The following is a 16379-nucleotide window of genomic DNA, read 5'->3' as shown; positions in this document are numbered from 1 at the left end:
AATGATCCAGAATTCTGGTTAAGTTTACTAGATTTCTGGTTAAATCTACCAGAATTCTAGTTGAAATAACCAATTCCCAATCTACCAGAATTCTGTTTGAAATAACCAGAATTCTAGTAAATTTAACTAGAATTCTGGATCGTTTATTTTCCACCGCAATTCCAGTTAATTCAATCAAATATTTTTCTCCGTGCAGAGTTGTCGATTTCACCTCGATACAACCGAGACCCAAGAAACGAGGATCCAAGTCCACCCGCTCACGCCCCGGAACGACCAAGCAATTAGACGCTCGCAGAGGAGGAACCCGAGCGTGACTCGAGGTCCTCGTACCTGTATACTAGTCCTTGACAGCCGCTTCCCTCATGCCGATTCGCCATTGTTCCGCAGCAAACAGCACGAGCCGAGCCTCGATGCTTGTTCCTTACGCAAAGTATAAAACGACGTATAAACGCAACGGAGTATCTCCCGATCGAGGTTGAATTGTAATTAGGGACATTTCCGGCAGTAAAACCCATGGATATCGTATATCGTTCGTTGATCACGTCACGCAGGATAATGTTTTCATCTTAAAACACACATTCTCCGCGCTTATCTTATCTAATTTCATAATAAAGACGTGTATAAATTATATATCATTCTTTTACTTCAAAAGTGACACAATTATTTTTCGATTTGACACAAAAAAATTTACTAATTAAATAATATCGGCAAAATATATATATATTTTTTTTTAATATGTCATTTTTGTCATTTTCCCTTAAAAACCACCCTTTTTGAGTTGTGATGATTTTTTTAAATACTATTCTTTTTGAGTTGTAACGATTTTAATGACTTTTAACGAAGTTAAATTGATTCACACACAGAGAAATGAGTTTTGTTATTAGAATAAAAAATGATTTGTAACGTGATGATTTGCTAGGAAAAGGGATCGATCATTTACTATTGCGTATCATTCCTCACTATTTGTCAAATTTAACAAACAATATTCGGTTTACCATACAAATCACATTTGTTCTAGTGTATTGGTTGTAGGTACAAAACATATTGCTAGTATAACTTACAATGTCACTAACAAATATAACGACTAGTATCAATCTCTATGACAGAAAAATCACCATGGGCGACAAATCAAAAGTAACAAATCATATTCGTTTTCGACACATTGTTGCCACTATATCGACAAATGAAATTTTTTATGGGTATTAGCGGCTTGTTAAATTAACAAAATCTTTTCTCTCCGTGCATTTTTAATGATTAACAGAATAATATTCACTTAACTTACTATATTTTTGAGCTATGTATGTCACTTTTGAAGTGACATAAGGAAGCGATATATTTATTACTATATTATGGAAAAAAGATAATTTTTAACGTTTTCTAAATAAAAATTAAATATATATATTTGAAGACTTATGACAAGAAATTTTTTTAACTACAAGCCAAAAACAAAAATCTTAGGAGAAGCAACTGAATTAAACAACACTCATTTATTTATAAGCGGTTTGAAAAAATGTATAAAAAATGATTTTGGTTCAGGATACTTTTCAAAGCGGATTGAATGTGTGTTTCAATTAGAATAAACGCCCGGATTCATAAATACAGAAACGTTTTGGCGATGGCACACGATCGAACGACGGCAACGACTTCCTGGTGGTTTCCGAATTTCAATGTTAGTCGCGCGTGAATGGACTAATATATCGGGTGGCGTGTAAGTGGACTGAATATATCGGTCGGCCATAGATACGCGATTCGCGCCGGTTCGTGATCGATCGTCGCGAAACGAGTGCAAGATTCATGAGACCGTGTCGATATACAACCATATAGTACGACTATAAGTAAATTGACAATGGTCGTAGTACCGTAAACCATTGTAAGTACACCGTTTCTGGAACGTCGAGATTACTGCTCGAGACGTGTATCTGTATTCGCGCGCGAATGGCGAACGAGGTTGGCGCGTCGTCGGGGAATCCCATAAATGTCCCGCCGGGGTCAACGGTCCGCCCGCGGGGTCCCGAAATACATCCCTATTATTTCCCGTTGGATTTCTCGCGAAGTCCATGTCGGAGGCTACCGTGAAACCGCGACGGGGAAGCGCGATGAACACAGACGCGCCGTCTTTGCATCACTGGATCAATTTCCCATTTCTCATTTTAGAATTGCTATAAACTACACTAGGAATCTTTGTCTCGTTGGAAGGAATGACGAATGCACGACGCTTTTCTGCGAAAAATTCAGAATCGACATCTCTTTAAATATTTAAATAATCTCTTTAATAAACGATGTGCGTATGAATATCTTATAATATGTACACTGAAAAAAATTTCCAACTTTATCCGTTCAAAATGTAACAAACGGATATTTCCGATAGATTTTGATCGTATATTTAGGACTATCCGATGAATTCTGTTTGTTACATTTTGAACGGATAAAGTTTGGAAATTTTTCTCAGTGTATACTTCAGGCTAAAAGTTTAACAATAAAAAAACACATTGTTCTGGGTATTTGAATAAGTAATCTCAAAAATGTCAATTTTGAAAAAATATTTCTAAACTTTTAGCCTGAACTATACATATTATATAATATTCGTACGCACATCGTTTATCAAAGATATTATTTAAATATTTAAAGAGATGTCAATTCTGAATTTTTCGCAGAAAAACGTCGTGTATTCGTCATTCCTTTCAATGAGACGAAGATTCCTAGCACGTCGTTAATTCTTCAGATCCTACAATAACAATTATTAAATTTAAAAGATTATTATAAAAAAACACATTGTTATGGATATTTGAATAAGTAATTCCAAAAATTCTTTTTGTTTTTTTAAGTGTTTCTAAACTTTTGGCTTGAAGTGAAAATACAGTTATATGATGTGTAATAGAGATATACAATAATATAATACATATAATAGCAATCAACTAAATAAATTAATGAATTAAATAAATATATATTATAATATACATAATTATATACACATCCGGATAATAATAGCAACGAAAAAAATTGACTAACATTTATTCCGATTCTAGTAGTCGTAAAAGACGACGTTTTCTTTTGATAAAAAGTGATTTTCGCGAGGAAAAACTTCCTCAGCCGATTGAGGCTAATGTAATTTTTATTTTTACTCATCAAACTGCCACAAGGGATCGTTTTTTTTTCACTCGGGAGACGATACAGTTTCGATGACATTTTGACCCTGATTACTCAGTTAAACAGCTGGCGTGTGTGCGGCACACGCACGAGGATCAATGCGCGGCTTAATCCGGGAATCAATGTCACTCATTGCTCCCAAGGTTTGGTAGGTATGGGGATTGAGATAGTTACAATAATGTATCTGTTGCACACTTACAAATCTTGTTTGGCATGCACTAGTCTAAACATCGACGATGAAACATACATAACGAAAAGATTTTCATTCATTTTTTTTTTTTCATGCATCTTAAGGTCTAATTAAAAATATTCACTCATCACAAAAACAATATTTTTAGCAAGTCATGCAAACATATTGGGTGTATCGTAAAGATAAGTCCATTCTCCGATTGAACTCCGAATTTCTTATCGAAAAATATTCGACTAAATACCAAACTTTCTGAGCGATTCGTATCTTAATGAATCAAACCTTGCAAAACAAACCTTGAATTAAAAATTTATTTCTGGATGAATTTTGATAAAAACGTATAAATATACAACATCATTTTTTCTCCATGTAAATAAAATCAGTATGAAAGAATCGATTAATGAATAACTAATTCATTATACGTTATATTATAGAACTAAGAATATAAAGATAAATACATTCTCTGATTCTTATCCATACTCCAAATTTCTTATCAAGGAAAAGATTCAACTAAACATCAAACTTTCTGCAATTTCTATTTTTGTCAACTAAACATCAAACCTCACAGAAAAAGCATTAAACTAAAATTTTATTACTGGATGAATTTTAATAAAAAAAATTATTTAAAAATATACTTGATAAACTATATAAATTTATTTTACTATTTGAAACTACTGCTTTCATAAAATGTTATTTGTCTTCCTGTTAAACTAACAAGATTATTTTTAACTAAACTAGTGCTGTAAATACAAGATCTTTTTTTCCACGTAGATAAGACTAATGTAAAAAGAATCGATCGACGAATAATTTATCATACGTTACATCGAGAACTCCACTTTCGGTGTTGAGGAATTCGCGATTAAGCTAGCTCGACTCGAGTGTTTACCAACGTATTACCGGGAGCATTACGATACACCTTTCATGCGAAATACATATGTATAACGTATGAACATACATATGAACATACACCAAGCTTCGCTCAATGACAAGAGTGCTGGCAAATCAAATAGAAACAAACCAAATAGGTGTAAAATCACGAATAGAAACAAGAGAATCGATCTTATCGCGCTCGATAATTAATCGTTATCATAGTCCCATAATCTCTTCGCACATCTACTAATCTCCATAGGACTCTCCCGCTTCAAACAAACATACACGGAGAGAATTTTCTTTTAAAATTTACCCTGAAAATATGGTGATTGTGGTGCAATACGATATTTTCAAGATTTTTACCATGCACTTCAGTAAAATTGATCAAACTTATTTTATACTTTATTGTAGTTTTATTAATGAATGAGAGAGATTTATATTAAAATTCTTCGAAATATACACACAATGTTGTCCCACGGCTGTCATATTTTCAGGGTAAATTCTAAGAAAAAATTCTCTCCGTGATACGAGTCGTGAACGAAAACGAAGCAAAACGAACGAACGAACGAACGAAAGGCCAAAACAGCAGGATGCCATCCGGTCATCCGATGTCTCTTTACCTGTTGCACGTACCACTGGGTGGAGCTCTGGCTCTTCCGGTGACCACCGGGCTTGCAGGGGGCGCAGAGCAGCAGAGGGGTGAGTTTATTCACCCCCTTGGCGGAGGAGACGGCGCCGGTCGCCGCCGGCGTGGGCGACGCTGTGGGGCTCAGCCCGTCATCCCCCCCCAACACCGGCCACAGCATCCACGTGTTTTAACCCGCCGACCCCCGTCTACTTCGTCCTCGCCCCCTTTTTTCCTCGCTGCCACCCCCTCGGTGGTGCTCCTTGGTCACCCCCTTCGTCGCGGAGTTGCGCGTCTCCGTCTCTCGTCCTCTCCTTCGCGTCCTCTTGCTTGTCTTCTCTTCGCACCCCTTTGGTACCCCACCCTCTTCTTCTCGGGGGAGCAATCTCTTCTTTCGACCAAACTTCCTCCCGCGTTACGGCGCGAGCTGTCGCGACGCCCGTTGCCGGCGAACTGAGATCGTCGGCCGACGTCGCGTCACCACGCCTCGATGTCGATGACGACGTTGATGTTCACACGCGATAGCCCGCTCGGGATGCAGGGGCGTATCATGGCACCAGGTCGATATGGATTTCCGACGTTCGACAGCTGCGGCTGAAGTTTGAGATTTCGATCGGTTGAGGACGACGGGCAACTTACTGTTTGCTCAGCTGCCTGAGAAGTTCGCGGAGTCACTTTGTCGTTATTTCACGACGCTCGTCGTTATTTACGAGCGCTGGAGATTAATAACGAGAGCTAGTATTCCGCGAGATCGTCGTGATCTTAGAACGCTATGATGTTAAAGTTTATTCATTATCAACTGTTTGTATTATATATTTATTCTAAGTAGGTACACTGAGAAAGAATACAGTCAATTTTAATAAATATTCAGTTGAGTACTGCCAACTAAAGATTTATTAAATATAAAGACATATTTATTTGATACAAGAAACATTAATTTGATTTAACAATCATTCTTTTTACTGAATGAATATTTATTTACGGTAAATAAATGTTTAGTTATTGAACTAAATATTTATTAAAATTGACTATGTTTTTTTCTCAGCGTATACATAAATATCTAGATCCTTGTTGTATATTTTCAGAAATAAATCTTATTCTATTTACATTCACCTATCCTTCATAATTTGTATAAATTTATTCCATAATATTAATTTTTATTCAACTGGCGAAAGAGATAAATGAGATTTTAATATAAATTATGTTTTAATTACATCTCATTAAAATTACATTATAGAATTCGTATCGTATTGTTTCAAGCTACATTAAAGAAATTTTAATTTTCAATTTTTTTAAATATTAATAATAATACTTTTTTATAAAGATTATTTTACAGTATGAATTTGAATTTTAAATTGACATCCCCTTTCGAGTTAATTTTATGGATTTATTTTGAAATATTTCATTCAATCGATTGAAGAATTGTTTTTATCTGGAACTATTTTAAAACTGGACACTTTTACGTAAATCGTTGCGTATACGTGCGTTTTCAAAAATAAATCTAAATTTATTTAAGTCACTCTCATCCTTCATATTTATATCAATTTAAATTCAGCTCCCAATATTGCCAATTTCTATTCATCCGGAGACAGAAACATTAACGAAATTTTCATGTAAATTTTAAAGGTTTTAATTACATTCCATTAAAGTTGTATTAAAGAGATTTCAATTTTTTACCTTTTTTAAATATTACTAATAATATAATGTATTTGGGGAGATTATATTTCAGAGTAGCATAAATTTGAAATCTAATTTGAACATCCATTTCGCATTGATCGCGCATCCATTATCGCAGCCCTGAGGCGATGCACAACAGTACGTTTACGCTTATCGAGAATCGATTGTTGTATCACACCTGTCTTACAACCTGACTAACTGCGAAGACAAACAAACGAACCCGATACACTCTATTTCGGGAAACTAACAAGAACGAGACGCCCCCGGATGCTTCAATAGCTTGACAAGTAATTAGCTCTGAAAGGTCGTAGGTCACGTGAGTGTATGTACCTACTTCCGGTACGCGTATCATGTTCATCGCGTGGGCTACGCAACCCCAGGGCACTATGTATTTTGAATAAAGGATGGGGTTGCGTAAGCTCGACTTTACTACCTCTTTCGCCTTTCGCAGCTAAAGGGCAGCACATATGCAAAGTGCTAAAGGGCACGGCGCGTTAAATGTTATTTTACCAAAACGAAGGCAGAAGTTCTCTCGCAAAGCAAGAACCTATAATATCCAGTTTTACCGCGTTTAATTTCACGTTGTTCGATTTAATAATGAAAATGACAGCAAGATGAATAATAATTGAAAGTGGTGACTCAATTATGCAACAAGAGTTGCATATCGTTCATTTATGATTTAATAGAGAGAATTAATTACATTGTGATAGCAGTTCTCTGTCTCAATTGTTTATACTTCAAATACAGCCTTCGTTATAAGTATAAAGCAATCTCAATTTATTGCATTTCCTTGGAAAAGGTGGTAATATGAGCTAGACAAAAACTAACAAAATATTAAAATTATTATCAAAATAAATATAATTTTTTAATAAAATTTTTTAATTTATTTTTTTATTGAGTTAGAACCAAAGTTCTTAGCGCTACTTTATTTGTATCATATCTATATATTTTTTTGTAATTTGATAATTAATTATATCATTCGATAAGTTTCAGCTTTCAAAATCTGTTTCTTGAATTGCTACACAATAATATTTAACGGAATTATAAACGATTTTTAAAAATCAGTAACAAAAAATCTTAGAAACATACAAAAAAATGATTTTGTAGGGAAAACTTTAAACTTTCACGATAGAAAGTAAAAAATTGTGCGGTGTTTCTTTTTTTTTAGACACGTGACAGGCTCACAAAGTGAGAAGAAAATTTCCCATTTTGTTCAACTCGTACTTTTCTAGATATATAAAAATTATCAAATCCACAGAAACTCAAAAAACATCATGACTTTTCGAAAGTAGAGATTTTAAGCTTTAAAACCTTTTTTTTCGAATTTAAATTTGTTCATTTTTAACAAAATTAGTTGCTTGAATTTTGAAATTCGTAACGCTATGAACTTCTGTTCCAATCAAATAGAATAGAACGTTTATTATATCGATTTTGTGGAAATGTTTTGTATTTATAGCTAAAGCATTGTATTTCTCTCGTCAGATGGAACGATTTTTGACAAATTTTTCTGCATAATATCATCTTACAATTAGTATCAAAAGATCAAATGTATTTAGAATCTCACCACGTGAAAACATGACTCATCTTGTCGATTATCAATTTGTTATGTCATCGTTACGTTCAATTTCATTAATGGACAGTAATCTTCATTTCGCGAATTAATCACCACGATCGCGAGCGGGAATGATATTTCATGGGAAGGGAACACGAGATTCCTGACTTAACATTCCAGAACCAACGGAGGATTGCTGGAATAGAACACGAGATGAGAGAGAAAATATTTTTACACCCGATTTTTATTCTCAGGAGAGAAGTATTCTTGGGGCGCGTTGTTTAGAATAATCTGGTCTGCATGGGGAGGCAAAAGCACGTTATTATGCATTAAGGAGTGCGCAATCATTTCAGAAATATGCTTCTTTCTATCTTTAGAATATAATGTATCCAGAAGTCTTTACACACACACACACACACACACACTCTCTCTCTCTCTCTCTCTCTCTCTCAATATTCCTGGCATATTTTTGCTCTCTTTGGAGAAAAAGATTCCAGAATACCTCCTCTACTTGCTAAAGAATTCAGAGTCAGTTTTTTCAGAATGCTCTCCCACGAGTGCAACGTCAAAACGTCCGGGAAACGTCCTTGCGGAATGTTATTCTCTTGCATTGAGAAAAAAGGGTTTGGTATTTATGGCTCTAATTACATGATGAAATAATTATGGTTGTTATGGTTAAGAGTTGGGTCAACTCATTTTTCTCGTTATTACTGTTACAATCTTGGCAAAAAGTATAAAGCATTTCCACAAATTCACATAAACGTTTGATATCTAACGAAAAATAAATTGAAGGTTTTTTTTTATTGAAAACTAAAATTTATTTTTACAATAATTTTAACACCTTGTTAGTTTTCCTTTGAATTTTATTATATCATCTTTTCCAAGAAGGTGCAACTAATTAAGAGTACTTATAGCCAAGGCTGCTGTATGATGTTAGTAATAATAACACTGTTCGACAGAAAAAACACTACTAGTTATTTCCCATAGTTTTTTTGACGTTGAATATGAACTCAGCTTCCAAATTGTCACGTCACAATTTTGAGAAATTTAAAGTTGTAAAAGAGAACTATTTTTACGTATTTTATTATATTATAACTACAATGTGACGTGCTGGAGAAGTTTTATTGCAATTAAAATTAAGCTTGTTAACATTTTCAAAATTATTTTTTTAGTATCAATTATGTTTAATAAGATATTTATGGTTAAATATGAGATTTATTGTGAAAAAGTGACATAGGACGATTTATCAAATAACTTTTAATTATTTTTAATTAAACATAAAGGTTTAAGGTCGCTGTATACAAATCCGATGTCAAACTGATAAATTCAAAATCATGGAAGACACCTCTACATTTTATAATAATCCCGACATTTTTCAAGTTTAATCCGCCATATTAAATTTTGAATTTGTTAATTTTGAAATTGTTAAATTATCATTTTGCTATTTGTTAAATCGTCGACTTAGTTCACAGTTTTTCTTATTTATTATTTAATCTCTTTTTAAACTTATCTTTTATTTAACTATGAATGTTTTATTAACTGTAGTCGACACTAAAAACTTTCCTTTTAAAAGCTGAAAGTCGTAATATACTTAATTTTGATTGCAATAAAACTTCTCCACTCTACGTCATACATCGTCATTATAATATGACAAAATTTGTCCTCCCTTTTGCAAATTAAACTGCAAATTTCTCAAAATTGTAATGTGATTTAATAAACGCATTCATATTCAGCATCCAAAAATCTGCTTAAAAAATAACTAATCTCGTTCCAGGATGTGAAAAAGTCATTTTATCGCACAGTATAATTACATTTACAATTCTATAAAAAAAAAAAAGATATAGTTGACGCCAAACATGACTATAAAATATAGTTAAATAATGACAATTTTTACATTTACATTTTACATTTTTTCTCTCAATGTACCAAAAAACGAGACGGATTTTCGATCATAATTGCCAGGAATATAACGGAGAATCGACGAAAGAGAATACACACGTCGTCGAGTGGCAATTGGGACGAGCTCGTTCCTCGCGAACGAGCTCGATCGTTGAAATTCGATTATCGCTCGCGATTGGATTTCGTTAGCTGGGCGAATGTAACGAACGTCACGATACGATGGCCCTACGACGCATTCAGTAGAATATTACGCGGAATGATAAAAGTGTCGGTGCCCGTCGACGCCTCGCTCGAATGATAAAACGAACGCCCCGTCGCGGCATGACACGAGAGACCAACGGGCGTATGTATCGCAATCTTAACCCTTTTGGAAACGTGATCGAGTACACGCGACAGTGATTAATTTTCTCGTGTTTAATTAAAAGCAAACTCTTTCAAATTCGTCATTTCGAGATCGATCAATATTACTCTTTTGAATATAATTTTCTTAACACGTTTTTTCTACGCAAATTTTATCTCGTATTTAATTCCTAAATTAAACGAATTCTTTCAAATCATATATGCATTTTATCATTATTTTTTTGTACGCAAAAAGAAAGATTTTACTGAAGTATCCAAAAATTTAACTAAGGTCTATAAATAATTTTGCTGGACCATCAAAATAATTACGAGGAAACGATATAAACAATGCTAGAAAAAATTTTGATATTGTAGCAATCAATTTTAATGTTCTAGATAATTATTTTGATGACTCGACAAAATTATTTTCAGATCTGTATCGAGGTAAATTTTTAGATACTTCAGCAAAACCGTTCTTTTCGTATAAAAAATAACTGCGCGATATTATTTTCTTGAACCATATTTTTTTTATCATGTCTGCTTTTATATGAAATTTTATCTCGTATTTAATTCCTCAATTAAGAACTCAATTAAGAGCAAACTTTCCAAATTGTCTCGCGTCCTCTAATAATTGCTTCTGGATGAAAAATGAAAATCGAGTCTTTCTTTTTGACACGTTGATTTCTTTAAATTAATTAATGTATGAAATTTTTTCAAGTTTTATAAAAATATTTATTAGTAAAAAATGCGCTTAGAAGTTTCACTACATCATGTTGCAAATGATTGAAATTATTTTCTACATTCAAATTATTCAAAACGGTGAAGCTAATAATTCTGAGGAAGTTTCTCAACTCTGTACGACTTTCCTTCTTCGTTAGTGGCGTTAATTGACGTAACAGGCAAATGAAGATCTTTAAAGAATGAGCCATGAAATTAGCTCAGGAAAGTTGACTTTTCAGTAAATTCAGAATTTAAAGATCTTCATTTTTTTTACCAACGCGAAAAATATCGTATTTTTCTTTTCACAATGGACAGATCCTGACAGTGACGTACGTCACGAGATCATGGAGCCAATCTAACTGGTGTTATCAGGGATCTCGTATCTCTCGATGTGACACACTCCCGGGAGGAGATATAATCAGAATGCATTATGCAACACAGGTATTGTCCATAAAGGGAGGCAGCGGCTCGTTCGGCGGGAGGCAGCCAGGAAGTGCTTAACCTACGTTTAAGCACCTCTCGCATCTCTCGCTCCCGTGTCATTTAGCGACTTTAATGGCACTCATGTAAAACCCTTCATCCGCAATAGAGGATCCTAATTGCTCCGGTTTCCATGCGCGCTCTCTGTGCCATAAACTCGCCATCTATAATAATTACGCCCGTCCCTTTGTGCGTGCATAGTGCATGGACCACGGAATTACTCTCCGGTGCTATGAGCTATCGATTTTCGGCGAAAGCGCTGTGGGAATATTTTGTGAACGTTAGTAAACATCTTTCTACCGTAAACTGCGAATATTTACTCTTGCGAAGATTAATTCGATGAAATTAATGATAGTAGTAAAGACACGTCTACTCGATGTTATATTGTATGAAAAAATGGCAAATATGCTCTGAGAGAAAAAAAATTGTTGTAATATCGTAATTCATGATCATTTTTGGGAAACTATATATTTATATAAAATTTAAATAAACTATATGTAACTATATATTTATAGTAGTTTTAACCATGCAAATATAGTCAATTGTGCTATAAATATATGCCACACACTGCTTAGAAATCTTTAATTCTTAACATATTTTTTATTTTTAAGTTATTATTAAATAATAAGCAAAGTTAAGAAAATAATTATATTCACTGTTTACAATTGCACTTACTAAATAAAAATGTTTATTTTATTTTTTTATCTTGATATTTTATTATATTAATATTTGAAATTATCATAACTTACAGTACAATTTTTTCATGTTTGAGAGAACTATACGTATGAGATTACTATTACTAGCAATAATAACTATAATTTTTTATATACAATTATAGTCGTGAAATATCAGAAATTTTTCTCTCAGTAATTTCGTTTTGAATAATTATTAATCAGCTGTATAATTGATGCTATAAAGAAAATATTAAAAGCATTAGCGGTAACAGTTTAGTTGAAAATAATCTTGTTAATGACAATATTAATTAAAGAAATATGCTCTTATTTTAATAAAATGTTATTAAATTCATATCAACTTATTTGTTTCATTAATATTGTTATCAATTAAACAAGATTATTTTTATTAGACTGCTGTTGGCTGTCTCTAAATTCTTTGGAGTAGAATCTTACTCCGAAAAGAGAAAATTGAGCCCTCTTGAAAAAGACCAGCTCAGTTTTCAATCTTTAAGAGTGGAATTCCACCCTTCAGAGTGAGATTCACTCTAAAAGTTTTGAAGAGAATACATCATTTTTTCGTGTACAATTTCTTTATTTGAGTAAATATTGTCTGAAAAGTGTTGACTCTTCGTTAGATTGTAATAAGAAAATTAACGGTAATGCAAATCGCATGTCTGTCTCAGTCAAAACTGAAGGGAATAATAGTGTCAGCGAATCAAATACCCAACTAATAGGTTACTCGGTTAGTCATACGTTACGTTGATACGCGAAACGCTTGCACGTGAACGTGTACGCACGTACACGCACGTATAATATGTATACTCGCACGGCTCAACAATAACTGGTTAGAGTCTTTCAAGGTGCTTCTACATCCAGGCCAAATGGATAGAAATATTTCTGCCGTGTAATTTTCCACCTCGATGCCATGCAACTTTATTTAGCACTGAAGAAGTGCTAACATATAAAAATTGTATGAAATTTTTAGAAAAAAAATGTACAAAACGCAGCCAAAAATATTAGACATCTTATTAATCATTAATTAAAGTTTTGGCTTTGAAAAATGGATTTATGGCATTTGCTGTAAATAATCCTTTGTTTCAAGAATCCTTTAAACTGATGTATAACGCTAGTATAACAATGTAAGTAAAAGAATTCCAGATAAAAGATAGAAATATAAGTGCCTAATATTCAGGGCTGGACATGTATTTGAAATACTTTTATTTGAAAAACAGTAAGTTAGTAAGACAATTATATTTTGTATTTTGTGTTTGTTCGGGGTACATGAAAATATTTTGTATTTTGTATTTCACGGGAACATATAAAAGTATTTTGTATTTTATATTTCAGTATTAACAAAAGATTATGAAAGTATTTTGTATTTTGTATTTCAAATACTAACATTGATAATCAATCTTATTGTTTGAATTACAAGATACAAAAAGCTTTTATATATATATAAATCTATAAAAACTTTGATTATTAAAATTGTCAAATAAAATTATTACAACCTCGAATAGGGGAAATACTCTGAGATGCATCTTGAAATAGCCGTGAAATCAAAAGCGGAAATGATATTCAAATGATTACGTTGAACGTCGACCGAGTGAGACAGCCATCGATGTTAAGAGAATAAAGAATCAAGAGAGTAAGGGAATAATTTTGCACGGATATTCATACAATTCAGCGAATAAAGATTTTATAAATTTATAGCGGAACATACGTGCGAAGAGCTCACTAAAATTTGACATAAAGCAAAAACCAAGTAGGCCGCTCTCGTAAAATTATTTTTATATTGAAGAAGCAGCCTTACCATCAAGGACAATGGCACTGTAAAAGTTTCTAAAGACTATTTTATTATTCGCAACGTTGCAAAACGAAGATTATCTTTGTGATTCCGGAAAGTAACTCTTAACTCAAGGTTCTCATTTTTTAATCTTTCTGTATTAAATACACGTCGATTTACACTCATTGTTAATTATAGATAATAATTCATTTTTGTTATTAATTTCATCGATAAAAAATTCGTCATTACGTATTTCAATAATACACGAAAAGTATAATTTTGTTGAAATATTGCTAATTATGTTGAAACATATTTAAAAATTAAAGTAGACACACACACATACACACAGATCTAAAAATAATTATGTGGGAAATTCAAGCATAATGATCAATGCTGCAAAAAGTTTTAACATTCTAGCAACTAGTTTGAGCGTTCTAAGTCATTATTTTAATAGTTCACAATTATTTTCAAATCTGTATCTTATTCGTATCGAAAAAATTTTTATTTAGAAAGTTTTATTTTTAAAAAAGAAACGTTAATTAAAAATTTTATATAATGAGTACATTTTGTCCTAATATAAACAAAAGAGGTTCGTGTTCGTGATCTTAGAAATTAAATAATAAGACTTTTCATTTCCGCTTATTTTTAAGATAACATTTTATTTAATTATTACATTTCTTTGTAGGTAAAATAATTTTGAATGTACAATTTATTTTTTCTTTATTACTAAAATGCTAATTAATGTACACGAATACTTTTTGCACTTGCTGTAGCTAAATTTTTAGATACTTCAACAAACTCATTCTTTCCGCGTATGTATTATTTTTCCCACTGATGAAACAGATTTTGGACTCTTATAGAGCGTAGCAATTTAAGTAAAAAATCGTGACTAAAAGTTTTACAACGTGAAGCCATTAAAGTATAACACGATGTGAAGCAGGGACAACAATGTTTCGCTGGCAATTAGAGTATCGATCGTTCCGCGAGAACGGAGTAATTTCCGTTTTCACGGAAACGCGTTGCGTATTATCATAAAGAAAACTGGAGTTAAATGTGGATCACAATTATTCTCGCTTACCTCCCTGAATGTTATGAATCATCATTATGCACCTGGATCGATTACGGACACGGACAAAGCGTACGTGCTCCAACGCGTGATTGGAATGAATTGCAAATGAAAAGTGCGATCTTTTCCAGGAAACCAAAGCATTTATATCACAGACTGATATATTATTCAATTAATATTTATATATTTATATCCGCGGTAGTTTTCAATAATTGCTGCCTTCCTCTAAACGATTCTTCCTTGAAATCGCGATAGGCTTGAATAATTTCATTTAACATGACAAACTTAGAGAAATTAATAAATCAAATCAGTAAAGAGCTTTGAAGAAGTAAAGATTTCAAAGAAAGGCCAAATATACAGTCTGGATTAAACCTTAATGCCTAATAATATTTATATATGTCGATACATTTTCCAGTTGCATAAACGTTGCCATACGCGCCGTTTATTGCTGGATTTGGAACTTGAAATGCAATTATAAACTGAAGCTGAAGTAAAAACATCAGAAATTGAATTGACAAGCAATTTAATAACGCTAACAAACATCTTTAAAACACTGTAAAGAATTTATATTATGAGAAATGTCACCTCAGCCAGGATTCGAGAAATTAAATTCAATCTTCGAAAAGGTCAAAGTGGAGCCAAGTTTAAAAAACTGCGTAAATTAATCGCCGGCCAGAAAATGTTGGCGGATAGGCGGAACTAGCGATGCACAGATCGGTCAATTAACGCAGAATCTCTCAGCGAGATCGTCCTTTATCCTCTCGCAGAACGATCCGTCCTTCGCAACTGCAAACGCAAACACGCCCGCGATGATATCAGCGTCTCTTAATCACCACTGTTCTCTTAATCATCGACGATCGACTGTACGACGAAGTGACTCGCACGAAAAATCGCCGCGGCGGAGCAGCAGCTGCTCCGGATTTTGTTACCTGCGACAGGCTGGGCCAGGTGCACTGTCACCGCGCGCGCGGATCACCTGACGATGCCGATAACGTGACGCGCGCGACCGGTTCTCGGGAGGTGATCGGAATGACCGCACTGCACGCCGTCCCGACGCCGACTGACGCGTCGCCCCGACCCGGCGAACTCGAGGATGCACTGACCATGCCGCCACGCTACGGCGTCCACGGCAGGAACGTACCGTGCGGGCACCGAGGCCACCGAGGCCGGAAGGTAGCGAGAGGTGCGCTTAAACGATCGATTTCGAAGCCGGTCTATGTTAAGGAGATTGTAAGGCAAATGCAATATGTTAAGAACCACACTTGAAAAAATTACAGACTATTCTAAATTTTATTTAATAATAATACAAAAAAAAATAGAAACAATTGACTATCTGGATCAAAAGTTATTTAAATAAGTA

At 33.7% G+C, this 16379-nt stretch overlaps 1 protein-coding gene across 3 annotated transcripts in view; it reads right to left on the bottom strand.

The window, feature by feature from the left end:
* Positions 1 to 16379, bottom strand: part of Rgl (Ral guanine nucleotide dissociation stimulator-like) — a 46979-nt gene that overhangs the window by 11819 nt on the left and 18781 nt on the right. The window contains exons 1-2 of one of the 3 annotated variants that reach the window (XM_018505931.1): positions 15949 to 16066; positions 4825 to 5423 (exon numbers count right to left, since the gene is read on the bottom strand). The exons of the other annotated variants lie outside the window; for them this stretch is intronic. Of the exons in view, the coding sequence (XP_018361433.1) occupies positions 4825 to 5010 (186 nt within the window). The 5' untranslated portion in view covers positions 5011 to 5423; positions 15949 to 16066. Of the gene's footprint in view, positions 1 to 4824; positions 5424 to 15948; positions 16067 to 16379 lie in introns of those variants that run through there. 3 annotated transcript variants of the gene reach the window in all.

This window comes from Trachymyrmex cornetzi, unplaced genomic scaffold, assembly GCF_001594075.2.
Source record: "Trachymyrmex cornetzi isolate Tcor2-1 unplaced genomic scaffold, Tcor1.1 scaffold220, whole genome shotgun sequence".
NCBI classification, from domain to species: domain Eukaryota; kingdom Metazoa; phylum Arthropoda; class Insecta; order Hymenoptera; family Formicidae; genus Trachymyrmex; species Trachymyrmex cornetzi.
This window is presented reverse-complemented; position numbering and strand designations above follow the sequence as displayed.